Genomic DNA, 16,023 nt, shown 5'->3' with positions numbered 1-16,023 from the left:
GTTACTCGGTGTTTTGATTGTTATACTCAGGGTTTTAGGTATCGTATTGTATCATACTGTATCGGCTGATACGTATCCATTATCTGTATCGGCCCTTACCAATATGATACATGGAATTTTTAAAACCCCTTCATATCGATATGTATCATATGATACATACCGATACACATCGATACACAACTGATACGATACGATACACACTGACATGTACCGATACTCTATGGGAAAAATAAAATTGAGTGAAATGAACGTTTTGGTATGTATCGGTACGTATCTGTGTGTATCGGTCGATACATATTGATATGGTATGATACGTATCAATACAGTGCGCTATGACCATATAATCTCCAAGTTGGGTCATTTTTCAGAAAACACTATTTTTGGTGGGGTTTTTGTTCTAAAGTTGCTGCAAGCCATATTTCTCTCTAACTAAAGTGGAAATCAAGGTTTGGAACATTGATTTTACATTTATGGGACAATTACAAACCTTGAATTCTTAGTGCGATACCGTCAATTTAGTGTTTATGCATAATACATGTTATCAATAGTTTTTTTTTAACAAAATTTTTATGCAAAAGTGTTTTCTATCTATTTATATGTGTATCTTTAGCGTATTTTCGATATGATACTCTTCGATATGTATCTTAATTTTGACTGATCGATACGATGACCGATATCAATACTTTAATCCTTAATTATACTTGATTTTGTTTCATTTTTTTTGGGGGGGTTGTAAATTGCTAGGAACACATTTTTTTTTTTCTGTAAAGTTAGAATGAACCGAAAAATAACTTGTATGTGGAAAAAATAGACAAAAGAAAATGTAGGTTTTATATGTTCAATATATGGCAAAGTTAAATTTAAACATATGAGTTTTTTCAATATCTCTGGACCCACAGAGGGAATAAATGCTTATTTACGAGTTTGCAAGAAAATGGAAAACCTTGACCTTTATCATGTCATATATTGGAGTAACAATATTTTTTTCATTCCCTTTTAAATTCCTAATCAGAAATTTTTAAGAAGGATAAAAAATGAGCAAAAGATAGGCCCAAAGATATAAAGCCTAATATGACCTAAATCAATGAGGATAAGGTGGACCTAAATCAATGAGGATAAGGTCACTGACTTCTGTAATAATATCTTTGTTCTACAAACTAATATTTTAAGAAAGGTGAATGGTTGGTTGGAGATCGAGCTGATCTACGACCACCTTACTTTAACTTTAAGAATTATTTTTTCCATAGATGCGTTAATGCGCCATTCAAATGAGTGAATATAAAAAACAAATAACCTTGAAAAATTCCCCGTCAACACAGAACACAAAGGACAGATTGATCAAGAAATAGATCAATTAGCTCCATTATATTACCAAAAAGGAAAAACCGACCTTACTACTTATTGCTTTTGTGAAAATGTATTGCAAGTCAAAGCTTACTTAAAAAGCAACTTTCAATATGTATAAAAAAAGTTTGAAAGATCAAACAAGGCAAGAAGGGAAAAGAAATAAGAGAAAGTACTAGGAGTTGGCACCTACATAACTAGTTGGTAGGAAGCTATCCTGGCAAGCTCCTCCGGATATCCGTTGTATATTCTCCTAATGACATTATTACCTTTATTGAAAAAAAATATGTAATTTTTTTTTTTTTTTTGTGAAAATATTACAAATTATTTGATACCTTGAGAGGTTTTAATAATAAAATCCTCTTACATGGTAGTTGGCAAAAAAAAAAATTAGACTCAAATGTTTTACATGGAAAAATGATGTAGCAATTTAACTATTGGTATGTGGGAAATAGTTTGATTTGATCGTATGTCAAATTTCATTTTCTAATTCATTCATTTCTCCCTCCATCAAAAGGCATATTCTGAAATTTAAACTAATGAGTAAGGAATATACTAATTTTTAGCATTTGTTTGAACAGAAGATACTGTGTCAAATTTATTGTTCTTCAATTTTGCACAGAAATCCAGAATAAGTGGGAAAGCAAGGTGCAAGCTTTATTTCTCCCACCATTTCATCTATTGTCTATTGTTTCTTATGTTTTCTTTGTTAGAAAAGACATCCGAACAACATATTGTTTCCTTGGAACTATATGCTTTTTTTTTTTTTTTTTTGGATTCAAACAAAATAGATTACTTAAAGCTAGGCATATTACATAGCATATCCGATTTATATAAATATTATCTTTTTGCTAATGCCTCTCTGGCTAGCGATTTGAGCTCCCCTATGTACCTAGTATTAGTTATCTTACAAAATTTGGGATAGATAGCTTGATTATCAAGTTCCACATCTGATTATATCGTAGTTCTTGGCCATAAATTCAAAAATTGGGCCATAGAGAAAAACTACGAACTATATGCTTTTGTAAACCCTGCTCACCACATTTTTTGAAAGGATATTATCAATCTTTGCTATGACAACTTAATTTTTTTGGAAAGCCAGAAAAGATTTGATTTTCAGATCCCAGAATCCAAACCCAAATATAATTATGTATAACGTTTCCAGAAGATTTTTTTTTGGAGGGGGGGGGTTTGGGGGGCGGGTGCAAAACACAAAATTCATTAAGCAAACTCAGCCATGGAATAATTTCTGCCGAAAGAGAGACAAGTTTACAAGAAATAAAGGGGGATTAGGCCACCATGTTTCCAGGTGGATTTCTGATCTTAACATCATGATTTTACCTCAATCTCAATGTGATAATATGATCTCCTCATCCCTCCATTGTCCTATGCATCAGGTCGTAAATACTTGTGATCATCCACTCATAATCTCTGATGGTATTTTTGAGTTATTTACTTTAAAAATAATGTAGTACCTGCATTTGCATACTTCTGGTTCACATGTTGTCCATAAGAAGCTGAGGCAAGAGGAGTACTTTAAGGACTCAAGGGTGCAGTGCTGCTAGGAAACCAAAACATAAAGGTTTGGACTGATTCTAATGTGGCTGACAGTGGAAAGGAAGGATGTGGTTATAAAGAAGCACGCATGGCCATGGGAATGTTTTCCGACCTTGCTGGACATTATTCGTTCTATTAAACAGTTTCAGGTTGCGTCTATTATAAAACATGATCAGTTCTGGTAGAAAAACACGAAAAAGATCCTCTCCAACACCAACCATTTACCTCTCAGCCATCCAACAGCTTAGACGACTTGGATGAACTAGAACACGCATATACCAGGTTGTATGTTTGAGTCTATGCTTAACCAATTCCTTTTAACCTCAAACCCAAGTAAACATCCTATACCAAATTGCATTTTAAAACAGTGAGTGGGCACCTATAGATCACCTAGATCTACTCTGCCAAATTAAGTAGGGTTGAAATAATGGAAAGTAGATCGTAAGGTCTCATGTTCACATGTCAAATTTCACGTCCAAATAGAATTAGTCATGCGACAAAATAAAACATGAAAAAAAAATCCAAAACTTCTAAAAGGGTGCAAAAGTCCGAATTTGCCTTGAAATCTTATACCAATAGATGGGGGAACAAACTGTTAGATCAAACACCAAGAAATACGAAAATAAATAGACAAAAGATCTGCATTACACAGAGATTTAACGAGGTTCACACATCAGTGTGGTGTACTATGTCCTCAGGCGAAGAAGAAGATGTTTCACTATGCAGAAGAGAGATTACACCCAAGCAGCGGTGAGAAAACTCATCCTGAAACCCTAGTTCGAAAAACCCCCAAAATACAATAACTTTCTCAACAAGACAACAGTACATTATATACTCCAAGTTGAGGGTCGACCCATCGGGTCGTGGTCGACCTGGTAGAACCATACCTCAGCCCCCGCACCCCCCATATTGGCCCAACCCCTCTGCTTCCATCACTAATCACAGAAAACTTTTCATTCGGATCACCACCAAAATATGTCGAAGTAGATTAATCTTCAAAACGGGTCAAGAATTCGAGACAAACTTAACATAAACAACTGAATTTGTGTTAAAATTTGACACATGACCAATAAGCCATGAAATTCTTAGCAAATTATGAATCCTGTAAAATTGAACAATATCAGAGATCTGGTTTTCTAGAAAGTATTCAAAGCTCCAATAACATCAGATATGACACCAATCCTGGATATTGCTCCCTTACTACATAGTGATCCTAAATAAGGAAAACTTAAAAGATCACCATATAAGTTCTAAATGTTATCCGTTATGTATGGATGCATTTTCTGTAATCTAATGATAAACTAACATATGTGAATTGATAGTATTTTATTCTTGTTGAAAAAACGAATGTGTTATCATAAGAGGAAAAAAATTGCAATTTAATTTCCCTTTGCGTGTAGAGGTATATAGCTGTCTTTTTTATATGGTTTGGTAAACTGGATAAGTTTATTAAATTCCAGGTATCTGTTATGATATCTTACAATATTCTCAAATCTTATTAGGGCTGTCTTCACATCTTTACACTCAATTATCCATTATTTAAGTTCGCCTTTACTATCACATTCAGATCTAGCAGAGCTTCCTATCATCATCCCTCCTCTAAGCCCCTCTGGCTTCCCACTCTCCAAATCTGTTACTGCTCACTCCTCCCTATTGTTTGTTCTCTGAGTCTCAATCAAAAGGAAAAGAGATGATAAATGCTCCACCAAAGAAAGCAGCCACTTCTGGGTGGACCCAAATACCAGATGAGTTGTTAATTATGATTATGCAAAAATTGACATTACCAGATATGATTCGGTTTGGCTGTGTCTGTTCATCTTGGAGATCTGCTTCAGCTCCAGCTCGTCATGGAAAGCTTCCCTGGTTAATGCTTCCCTATGACACTCTAGCCAACGATGGTGCCTACGGTTTCTTCAGCCTCTATGATCAGCAATTTTACAAGCTTCAACTACCAGAAGCAGCAGGAGCAAGAATCCATGGATCTTCCCATGGTTGGCTTGTGACAGTGCACCCTGAGTCTGGTATTCATCTCTTACATCCCTTCAGTAGAGTGAGAATACAGCTTCCAAGTCTTAGCACATTTCCAGATGTTCTGGGCACTTTCTACTCAAATGAAGGTGGCATCACTTATGTATTAAGCTCATCAAAGGGTTGCAGAGCTGAATATGGTTTCAAATGGATGCGTGATGCCTATATAGGTAAGTTCACCCTTTCCTCTAGCCCTTCTCCTTCTTCCTCTTCAGACTGTATAGTTGTGGCCACCTATGGAGAGAGAAGAAAATTGGCTTTCTGCAGACCCTGGGACAATAGATGGACTGCTGTGAAAACACCATGGGACTCTTATGAAGACATTATCTTTCACATGGGAAGGCTCTGTGCCTTGGACTTGCAAAGGCGACTTGTAGTTTGCCATATTGGTTATTCTTCAAGAGTGTTTGAAATTATGCCACCCTCAACTATTACCTGTGGTTCGCAATGGGAGTATCTGATGAGTAGGGCTGGTGAACTGATGATGATTTTAAGAGATGTGAAATGGATTTCTGATGCTGATGGCCCTGGTAGGGACTGCTCTTGTGGGCTTTCAGGTAATGATGCCATGGACATTGCCAACAACAATGAAGTTGATGAGTCTGATGATCACTATGACAGAGATTCCAGTGATAATGACATTTTTCTTTGTAAGACAGTAGGATTCAAGGTTTACAAGCTCGACTTCAATTCGCGTAGGTGGATCAGAGTGAAGAGCTTGGGAAATACAATGGTTTTCTTGTGTGAGAGTAATTTGTTATCTCTACCTGCTTGCCATTTTGACAGGAACAGAGGGGACCACATCTATTTCATTGATGATAGCTGTGATACTTATACCAGAGAACATAGAGAAGGAGTTTATGAGCTCTGTGCATTTAAAATGGTTGATCAGACCATTGAAACATATTTCAGAACTGATAACCAGATGAATATGCCCACACCCATCTGGGCCGCACCCTAAGCAAAGGTTTAAGCAGTGGAGCACCCTTTACTTGCCTGTACTTTCTTCTTGGTGAGTGTCTTGTTCATAAAGATTGTCAAAAATCCCATCTGTTGCCGTGATGAATTTTGTACATGTTTTTCCCCCACAAATATCTCATTTGTACATATTAAACAAAAATTCTGATGTTGTGGTTGTTGAACAAGTAAGCTCCACACAATCACTGTAACCCTCTAAAAGGCTAGAGGAAATGAAGTCTTTGAAACAGCTAACCTCTATAAGCTTTGATGGATCATCTACTCTTCCAATCTGCAACTGAATTGAATCCATAAACCATTGGAGAGGACCTTTTGAAGACAGCCATTTCTTATTATGATGAAAGAGTCCCCAACTACCTTCCTACTCAAGCTTTCCTCATCCATCGCCACATCTTCGTCCCCCGCCTATTGTCTTTGTTGGAATGGTTCAGAAGATACTAATCACCTATTCTTTGACTGCCATTTTTCCTCCACCATCCTGAAGCAAGCCCTTGCCAAGTGCTGGCTTACTAGGAGAATTCCCCCTTTCCTTTATAAGGGAATGGATTTGGATTAACATGACCTTTTTTGGTAGATCCATATGCAATATTGCCAGAAAGCTCACCTTTGGGACCACTATTGATCATATTTTGATGGAACGCAATCTCCGTAGATGGACTTCCAACTCTAGATCATTTGATCGGATTTGGAAGACCGTTTACTTCAATGTCTCCTCCAAATTTGCTCTGATTGCTTCAAGTATGGTTATTGACTCCCTAAGGAGCATACTTAATGTTATCTCTTAGGGCCTTCTTTTGACTATCTTGTCCCCTTCCCTTCCCTTCCCTTGGGAATATATCCCCCTTTTCTTGTTTGGCCTTTGGGTCTTGTATGTTCCCCATCTCCCCTTTCTATGTTATTTAAATTATTAATTCACCCAGAAAAAAAATATATGGTGGTGAAACACAGTATTACACAAAAAGGTGTAATTTTCACCTTTCATTAGGGTGGAAAGGTCATTCACACCTTCCTGGGATTGGCATAAGCATGGGAGGATAGACATTTTCATTCTTCCAAACGGGTGGATAACATAAAAATGAGAGCGGATCATCAGCTCGTACGAGCAGTTTAAATCATCTGCTCGTACGGTAAATAAGTGTCATGTCTCCAACCTCCTTATGGAGGTAACCTTCTGTTATTTTTGTTATTCAAATTAATTTTTTCCCCTATTTTGGGGAATTTGAAATTATTCAATTTTATTAATTTTTTGTATCCCCTCTATTTGTGGGGAGTTCAAATCTTGAATACTCATGTCTGTCTGTCTGATCTCTCATTAAGATTCTCAACCATCACTTTGTTGATCATGTGTGAGTACATTTATGGTGGAAAACCATTACTAGCATGGGTATAGTAATCGAACTCATCAATCCATCTGGTTCTAATTCAGATAAGGATCATTTTTTTTTTTAATGTAAAAATTTGGATCAGCTGGATCGGCTTGAAGTGCTCAAAGTTAAGAGTATGGGACTTTGAGTAAATATAGGCTGAGTATAAGAGAGTGATAGTAAATTCCCCTAATAAATCCCTTCTAATATTTTTTTCATTCTTGATTTTATTGGATTTGTTCTGCAACTTCAATTTTAAGTTTCTAGATTGAGTGATCTAATTCCTCTTCAAGAAGATTCTTTAGCTAATTCTTCCCTCAAATTTCTTATGCTTCATTATAGATGATTTTCACCCACAAAGACAGTGATCAACACTCAAACACACACATGATCCGCTACTCCATTTGAAATTTCTGGTTACTAATAGGATTGAAATTGAAGAAAACGAAGAAAAACAATACTTCAGTTACTAAAACAGGTTTAAAATTAGAGAAAAACAAAGAGAGAGAGAGACGTGGAGGATACTACTCCATTTGAAATTTATGGAGATATATATATATATATATATACTAGTAAAAATCTACACGTGCATTTTGCACGTGGGACAGGAATGTGTTTGTCTGTGTGACTTACCCAAAAAAAAGTGTGTATGAGAGAGAGAGAGAGAGAGATTGTGGGATAAACTTTATAAGACATGTAAGGAAAGATAAAATGTGAAGTAAATTTTATGATCAACAGAACACCTTTTAATCAAAGATCAAATTATGAAAATACAATCCAAACTGTTCAATAGGAACCTATTTGAATTCCTTTGGTAAACGCTTAATCCATGATCAAAGTGTAAGTTCTCCTCAACAATAATCTCTTTCCTCAAATTTTTATATTGAAACTTTATGGGTTTTTCATTTCATATAATCCAAACTATATAACATAAAGGATCATAGAATAGAGTAGTTGTCATTTTTCATTCTTATTTGAAGTCCATCCCATCTCTTCCACTTTTCTCGTAATAAGATAATAAGAACTGCGATCGATTAATTGAACAATTCAGAAAAGGCGAAGGCATTTTCTCAAATGGGATTCAATAATAAACTTCATTCAAGATAGAAAATCATAAAAGTCCAAGATATTTAATGCACTGTTGTTTAAGCTTAGATCTTGGGCAGTTTTTAGGATCAACCTTTGTCCCTTCTCCAATGTCCAACGAGCTCAAAGTGAATACAAGCCATTTTAGTCTTAGAAGCTTTATCTCATATGGGCAGAAATAATTTTTAGACCAAAATTAACGGGCCGATAACCATAATAGGTTGGACAAAATCATGACTCTTCAACTCCTTCATGCTATAAGTATTCTTACCTTTTCCTGAAACATTTCACTTTTAAAAGCACATTCTCATAAAGCAGGCATCAGGTTCTTAGCTTCCAAGATTTTTCTCCATGGAACTGAACCAGCTACAAGCTGATGAAGATGATGACAAAGAGGTGCAAAACTCCTTCCATGAAAGTACAATATGCTACCAGAACCACTCGACCAAATTGGAAGATGATGTCTATCCAAATCAATATGAATCAGCCAACATAGTCGATCTATATCGATTCCTAAATTAGCATCAATTTGGGTAGAATATTCTCACACAAACATATGGATCACATAACCATTAGCACGAGATATGAAAAATTAGAATAAAAAACATAATGAATGATTAATAAATCAAATAACAAAGGAAAGAGGAGAGACTAACCTGAATCAACCATTTATGCTACAAAACAAAGTTAGTAACAATATATAGATATATAAGCAAATGTATGTGGGGGGCCAAACTTATTTATAATAAATCAAAGCTACATGTTTCGTTTTTACACACACACACACACACACACACACACACACACAGTATGTAAGTCTCCTACATCAGTAATGCAACTTTGAAATTTAAAATTATTCAAAAACGTCATAGTTGAACAACCATAGTTGTAACAGAAAGAGAGCGTACAAAAAACCATTAAAAAGATGAATAACCATAATTGTGGAACTAAGCTCTTTCAAACCTTGGAAATGTGCCAGTCTAGCTAAACCTGGATTGTTCCTATATAATCCAGCCATATTGATGATCTACAAGAAAAAAAACTAGGAGAAGAAAGAACCTAATTTAGAACACCTTTACAATTCATAAACCCATATCCAATACAATCCATAAACCCTAGATAAACAAAACCTAGGTAGTGATAAGCACAGTCAAGAAGAAAGCTCAACAAACAAAACCCAGATAAGAAAATTCAAAAAGATTATCATAAGAACAACGATCCAAAAACCTATAGGACCCTTCTACTAATTTATAAGATTTTGCTCCAACAAATTGAACATCCAATGTCGAAATTGATCATCCATCGGATTCCCAACTCCCAACACGACAAAGATGGACTATGATGAAGAAGACTCCATTGAAATAACCAATGGAGGAGTCTCTACCTTATTCAAAATTTCATCTCTTCTGTCTTTGATCTATTGGGTCTTGGTTTGCTTAAGAAAAATAAAAAAGAAAAATGAAAATCAAAAAGGAAAAGAATATCGATTGGGGATACGGATATAGTGGATATATGCTAAATAGAGAAAAAGAGAGGAAGGTGAGAGAGAGAAAGGTGAGGAATTTTTTTTAAAAAGAGAAAGGGGAGAAAACAAACCAAATTTCAACTTAGACCAACCAGTGAGATAAAACCTACAGCATTGCTCACTCTAATAGAAAGAAATATCAAATAGAGGGTTATAAGGCTTACTTCCAACATCCTGGACCTGTTAGGACGCATATCATTCCGTGGTATAACAATGAGAGCCCAAATAAGACCCAACACAAGAAATCCAATTGTGTAAAATAAGGTAACATCCTCGTGGCACCATGTAAGAAGCAAGCCTCTTTGACCAGGCCCCAAGCAGCATTGAGATTCCCAAACCAGCAAGTGTATTGAACATGGATCCTGCATAGCATCCTGACACAGCTATCTGTACACCATCCCCCACCATTTATTGCCAGTGCAATGTTTGACATTTAATCATCCCAATACACTGAATCCAAGGATTGATGGGTTGATTCCTAAAATTACTCCCAATGCAACCAAGAGAGCTACAAGCTCATTGCCAATAATGTAGAACCAAACGATACTCATCATGAAACCACCAAATACCCATGGAAATAAGAATTTGCGAGGTGGCTGATCAGATAGATCTCAGGAACATAAATGCAAGAATACTGAGTCCAGCAACGAATAGAACACCAATAACATATACAGTATATATTCCACAGAAAGATCCCAAAAACGCACTGCCTACAACATATCCTTTAGATCACCGTTTCTCTTCAATTATTGGAATAGTCAATTGTTTTGGGATTATCAAGGACATCTTCATCATCGTAAGTGCTTTAAGAAAAGGAGAACATGGGACTGTCAATCTCGGTGCCTTCATCACTCCAACCCCATAAAGGCCTTGGGCTATCTGCCAAACCAGACTTTAGCGATTGATTTGAATAATCAAATTCCCCTCCTACGATATATTATTTGCAAAAACACGACGCCCATAATTATAAACATCTGTTTTAAGGCAAGTTCCGATGCCACTCCGGTGCAACATACCCTCTTGTCCCTTTGACTCAGTTTGAGTCATAGTTTGATCTGCCTTTAACATGCCGTAGGAGGGGAATTGAGAGAAGGAGAGAAAGAAAGGATAGGAAGGGAGAGAGTAGGAGACGTGGAGATTAGAGAAAGAAAATCATAAAATATATTTTAAATATACAATAAAATAGTAGAGTGAGAGAGAGGACGGTGAGGGATTTTGATTGATAAGCTAATTAATAAGGTTTTAGTAAAAAAAATTCCTAAAATATAGATTTAAAAAAAAAATAAATCCTAGAAGATATTTTAAAAGAGGAAAAGAGAGAAACATGAGAGAAGGGAAAGGCTTATTGCAAAAGAAAATGGAAAGTGACAAAGAGAGAGATATGGAAAAGGATTTGAGTGATTTTTAAAGAATATTTAAGAATATAAAGGTACCAACTATATCGAAAAAATAAAAAGATTGACAAAAATGATAACAAAAAAATTGAGGTATTTAAATAAGTTAGAAGAGTAAAATAGTCAAGTGAAATATTAACCACAGAGAATAAGTACATGCACTTATATAATAATAGTAGTATGATATATATAACTAATGAAACTTGATAATAATTTATCTTAAGATATCGTTCAATTCCAATTAAAGTGGGACAAATGAGGGGATATGATTGATGAGGTCGATTATTATAACATTGCTTGTAATGATTTTCAGTCACACATGATTAACAATGGGATGATTGAAATATATATAGAGAGGCGTGGAAAATATCCAAGATTTGAAACTCCCCACAAATAGAGGAGATAAAAAAGTTTAATAAAATCTGAATAATTTAAAATTTCTCAAAAATAGGAAAAATAAAAAAAATTTAAAAATTTGAATAAAAAAATTAACGAAATATTACCTCCGTAAGGTTGGACACATGGCACCTATTTACCGTAAACTGTAGCAATTGGAAATACAGTTGTCATTATATAAGCCTAGGAGGACGGACATTTTCATCCTTCCCTGCGGGTGAGAAACGTCAATTGATACTTGTTCCACTTTTACAATAACAGCCAAAGGCGGTGATGCCAGGAGTAGAGGTAGAGACGCTGTCCAGGTGGATGGTGGGAAAGGCATAGATGGGGATGGAGCTCACAATCTCATTGGCCCGTAATCTATCTTCGAAGATTTCTGTGGCCTACCCGAACCCAAAGCTTCTCCTCCCTCGTATCATTCTCGGGTACCCATAAAACCCTTACTGGCCATTAGCGTAGGATAGAAATCCACTCTCCACACTCCATTCTCCACTCTCCTAACGCTTGAAGAGTTGAAGTAGCAGTAGAAATTGAAGAAAGAAACGTAATTTGGTAATGGCTGCAACATCTGCTGCGGTGCTCAACGGGTTGGGCTCACCATTCTTGTCGGGTGGAAAGAAGAGCCAGAGCTTGCTGCTATCGTCAACCATCGGAGCCAGAGACCGTGCTGTCGTTGCTCCTCGGAGTCTGAACGTCACGGCAGCGGCTGCTCCCAAAAAGTCTTGGATCCCTGCCATCAAAGGAGGCCCCGCCTTTCTTGACCCCGAGTGGCTCGATGGCTCGTAAGCTCCTCCTTCCTCTTCTCTACCACCTCTTCCTAGTTATCTCTCTCATTAATTTACCCTAATGGTCCTTACTTGGATGAGCTTTCTTTGTCTGAAAATTTTAGATCTTTCCCTTCTATCTCCTTATGCTTTGGATTCGATGTCCATTATCCATAACGGGGGTGTCAATTTTCAGTCCGAACCGGTTTGATCGCCTGGGAAAACCCTAACCAAATCAAACTCCCAACGGTTTGGCTTTGGTTTGGGTTTTTAGAAATTGAAACCGTTCTGTCAACCGAATGGACCGACTGGCACTGATCTAGAAAACCGATAAAAAAAAAAAAAAGGGAAAAAATGGGAACTTTGATTAAAAAATGACCGACCGAACCAAAATAATAGTGGATCGATAAGAACCCACTTAGAAAAATGGATAGAAAACTGGGCTGAACCAAACTAATATTAAATGATACTTACAATAATAGTTGATTAAAGTCAGACCAAACCAATTGACTGACACCTCCGCCCATGTGATGTGCTGACTTTTGTATAAGTTCCTAGGTTCGTTGAGTAACTAAGGTTTTAGGAGGATTGTGCTCATTGGGCACATTTAACGATTAAAAAAATTTTAGACACAAAGCCGAAGGTATTCACGTGAATTAAAAGTATTTCTAGTCGTTGGATGTGTATTATTGGACATAATACCGCTACAAACAATCTCAATCCGATTTAAAAAGCCAAAGTTAGACACGGTTAGACATCTACCCATTAGAATCACCTCAAAGAAGTAAAGATTTCAATAGGGATTTTTATTATTCAAAAATAATTTTTGATTCTGCCACAAAAATTCATTGATAGTATGGAGGGAGCAACATTAGTGGGACTGGGACAATCTCAATCCAATCTATTCCTGGTTACATAAGGTATATTTACAATCCAATTCCAAATGATTCCAATCTAATGGTTTACGGACAAGGTATATTTATATTCCAATCCATTTCCCACACGAACTATAAAACCGTCCGATATGATGTTTGATGATGTGATATTAATTGCAGGCTCCCAGGAGACTACGGGTTCGACCCATTGGGTCTAGGCAAAGACCCAGCCTTCCTCAAGTGGTACAGAGAGGCGGAACTAATCCACGGGCGATGGGCCATGACTGCCGTGGTGGGGATCTTCGTAGGCCAGGCCTGGAGTGGAATCCCATGGTTCGAAGCCGGTGCAGCCCCAGGGGCACTCGCACCCTTCTCCTTCGGGTCTCTATTGGGAACTCAGCTTATACTGATGGGTTGGGTTGAGAGCAAGAGATGGGTTGACTTCTTCAACCCGGAGTCTCAGTCGGTGGAATGGGCGACTCCATGGTCGAAGACGGCCGAGAACTTTGCGAATGCCACCGGCGAGCAGGGCTACCCAGGTGGGAAGTTCTTCGATCCATTGCAGGTTGCAGGAACCATCAAGAACGGTGTGTACATCCCTGATGAGGAAAAGCTGGAGAGACTAAAGCTTGCAGAGATCAAGCACGCTCGGCTTGCCATGGTAGCCATGCTCATCTTTTACTTCGAAGCTGGCCAAGGGAAGACACCCCTTGGTGCCCTTGGCTTGTAAGAGCTAAGAGCTAAGAACTAAAACATGTCTGTAAAGATTGAAAGTTTGTCATTGAATTAGAGACACCAAACCCACACTTCAATGTGCTCTGCCTCTTATAAAGCACCTCTTAAATTGTCTATGTTTACCTTTGATATCCATTCTTTCGAGTTCTGGGATTCTTCTTTCTTAGGCACAACCGAAAGGATTATCACCTTCTTTTGTAATGGGAAAAGGAAGTATGCACTGTCCTTGTGCTGATTCCAATATATTCCTTACATAATAAACAATGGGCCTGCATTGAAACTTTCTCCTATTGATCATGTGGACCCATGTCTGTGGATGATATTATTTTTCAGACTCTGATCGGTGTAGTGAATAAATTCTTTCTTACACTGCATCATGGAAAACCCACTGATCGTATAAAACATCCCTTCTCTAAATAGGAGAGTCTTGTAGAGTGGGGGGGATCCATTAGAGTTTTTTCCATATTTTGACTCTACCACATCCACTAGGGACGAACTATCAGATTGGGCGTTGGACAGGGCAGCCTAAACAGGAAGTTGGGGGGTGGGGGAGGGGGATTGGGCGATTCATTATAATTTGGAATATGAATGACCATATTATGACTGATTTGGGAATTGCCTTGATTCATCGTAAGCTCCTAGAAAACTGTTTGAGATGGTATAATCATGTTTAACAGAGGTCCAGGGATGCGCTAGTAAGGAGGAGTGATATAATATAAACTGAAGGAGCTAAAAGAACTAGGAACATGCCTAAAAATGACCATAAGAGAAGTAGTGAGGAAAGGCACACAATTTAAGTCAAGTCTTGTCCCAAATATAATGTTGCATAGTCATGTTTGGAGGGCTAGATTCCTTATACATGATCCCATTTGAGTGAGTTTTATCAATATTTAACTAGGATACGACTGAATTGTGTTCTTATTTTTAGCGGTACAAGCACATTTGTTTCCCATATCTGGTATATTTATATCGGTACCAATGTCAATTGTCCAAACAACTTTGTGTTTTTTTTTTAATAGCAATAATAATAATAATTAAAAAAAAAAAAAAAAAGAAAAAAAAAAAAGAGACCCCATGGTAGTGATCATCACCCTTGCATGCCAATTATTGCAACTGCATGGGACAACTTGAGCGATAGTGGGGCATTATGTCGAATCAAACTCTCAACCTTAGAATTGCAAGGTGAAGAGTGCAATGGCTTCCTACCACTAGGCTACCACCTTAAGTAGTAAATGATCAAATTTTCAATTTTGGACTTGAATTTTAAACTTCATTTGTTCATTTGATTGGCTCTTTTTGTTTAGGGATAATCTGTTTGTAACCAAGTGGGGGTTGCAATTGACATTTGTAACCACTTTTTATTTTCCATTTTCTTCCCTTGATAACATATTCAATGAAGTGGATGTCATTGAACTTGAACCCTTTGAATCGTAACAATAAGTTTTCTTCAGGAAATGTTGGGATATTGTGGGAGAGGATTTTTTTTTGTGTTACTGTTGAAAGTTTTTTTAGATTTGGAAAAATTCATAAGGGGGTTAATAATAGTTTTACTACTCTCATTTGTAAGGTGGAGGGAGCTCAATCTCTTGATAAATTTTGGCTGATCTGCATGGCCAATCGTCTTTCTTCCTCTATGAACAGATTATTCTCGGAAGAACAAGGGGCTTTCCAGAATGGTAAAATCATATCTAGTAATATTGGTCTTGCATTAGAGTTGCATGCATCGGTGTGAGGAAGGGATCGTCTTAAGCTAGATGTTCAGAAGGTTTATGACATCTCTTGTAAACTTTTCTGTTTGCAATGTTAAAAGAATTTTAGTTTCTCGGTGAAGTGGATAGAGTGCATCCATCAAATATTGATCTCATAAAAAATTTCATTTTTACTTAATGGTGGTGTTTGATGTGGCTTTGGACCACCATTCCTCTCTGCTTTCAAGTGGTGGATTTATTGTTCAAACCTAAATTTTATGTAAAA

At 36.9% G+C, this 16,023-nt stretch overlaps 2 protein-coding genes across 2 annotated transcripts; both read left to right on the top strand.

Annotated features, from left to right (window-relative positions):
• The first annotated feature begins 4,591 nt into the window (after nucleotides 1-4,591).
• On the top strand, nucleotides 4,592-5,890 carry LOC122074330. Its single transcript, XM_042639157.1, has one exon. The coding sequence runs from the start codon at nucleotides 4,592-4,594 to the stop codon at nucleotides 5,888-5,890; it is 1,299 nt and encodes a 432-aa protein (XP_042495091.1).
• Nucleotides 5,891-12,099: 6,209 nt separating this feature from the next.
• LOC122074829 (chlorophyll a-b binding protein CP24 10A, chloroplastic-like) lies at nucleotides 12,100-14,339 on the top strand. The gene is made up of 2 exons (XM_042639798.1): nucleotides 12,100-12,457; nucleotides 13,495-14,339. Exons 1-2 carry the CDS (start codon nucleotides 12,231-12,233, stop codon nucleotides 14,042-14,044), a joined length of 777 nt encoding a protein of 258 aa, XP_042495732.1. The 5' UTR covers nucleotides 12,100-12,230; the 3' UTR covers nucleotides 14,045-14,339.
• Nucleotides 14,340-16,023: the final 1,684 nt, after the last annotated feature.

Source organism: Macadamia integrifolia, chromosome 3, assembly GCF_013358625.1.
Source record: "Macadamia integrifolia cultivar HAES 741 chromosome 3, SCU_Mint_v3, whole genome shotgun sequence".
NCBI lineage: Eukaryota > Viridiplantae > Streptophyta > Magnoliopsida > Proteales > Proteaceae > Macadamia > Macadamia integrifolia.
This window is presented reverse-complemented; position numbering and strand designations above follow the sequence as displayed.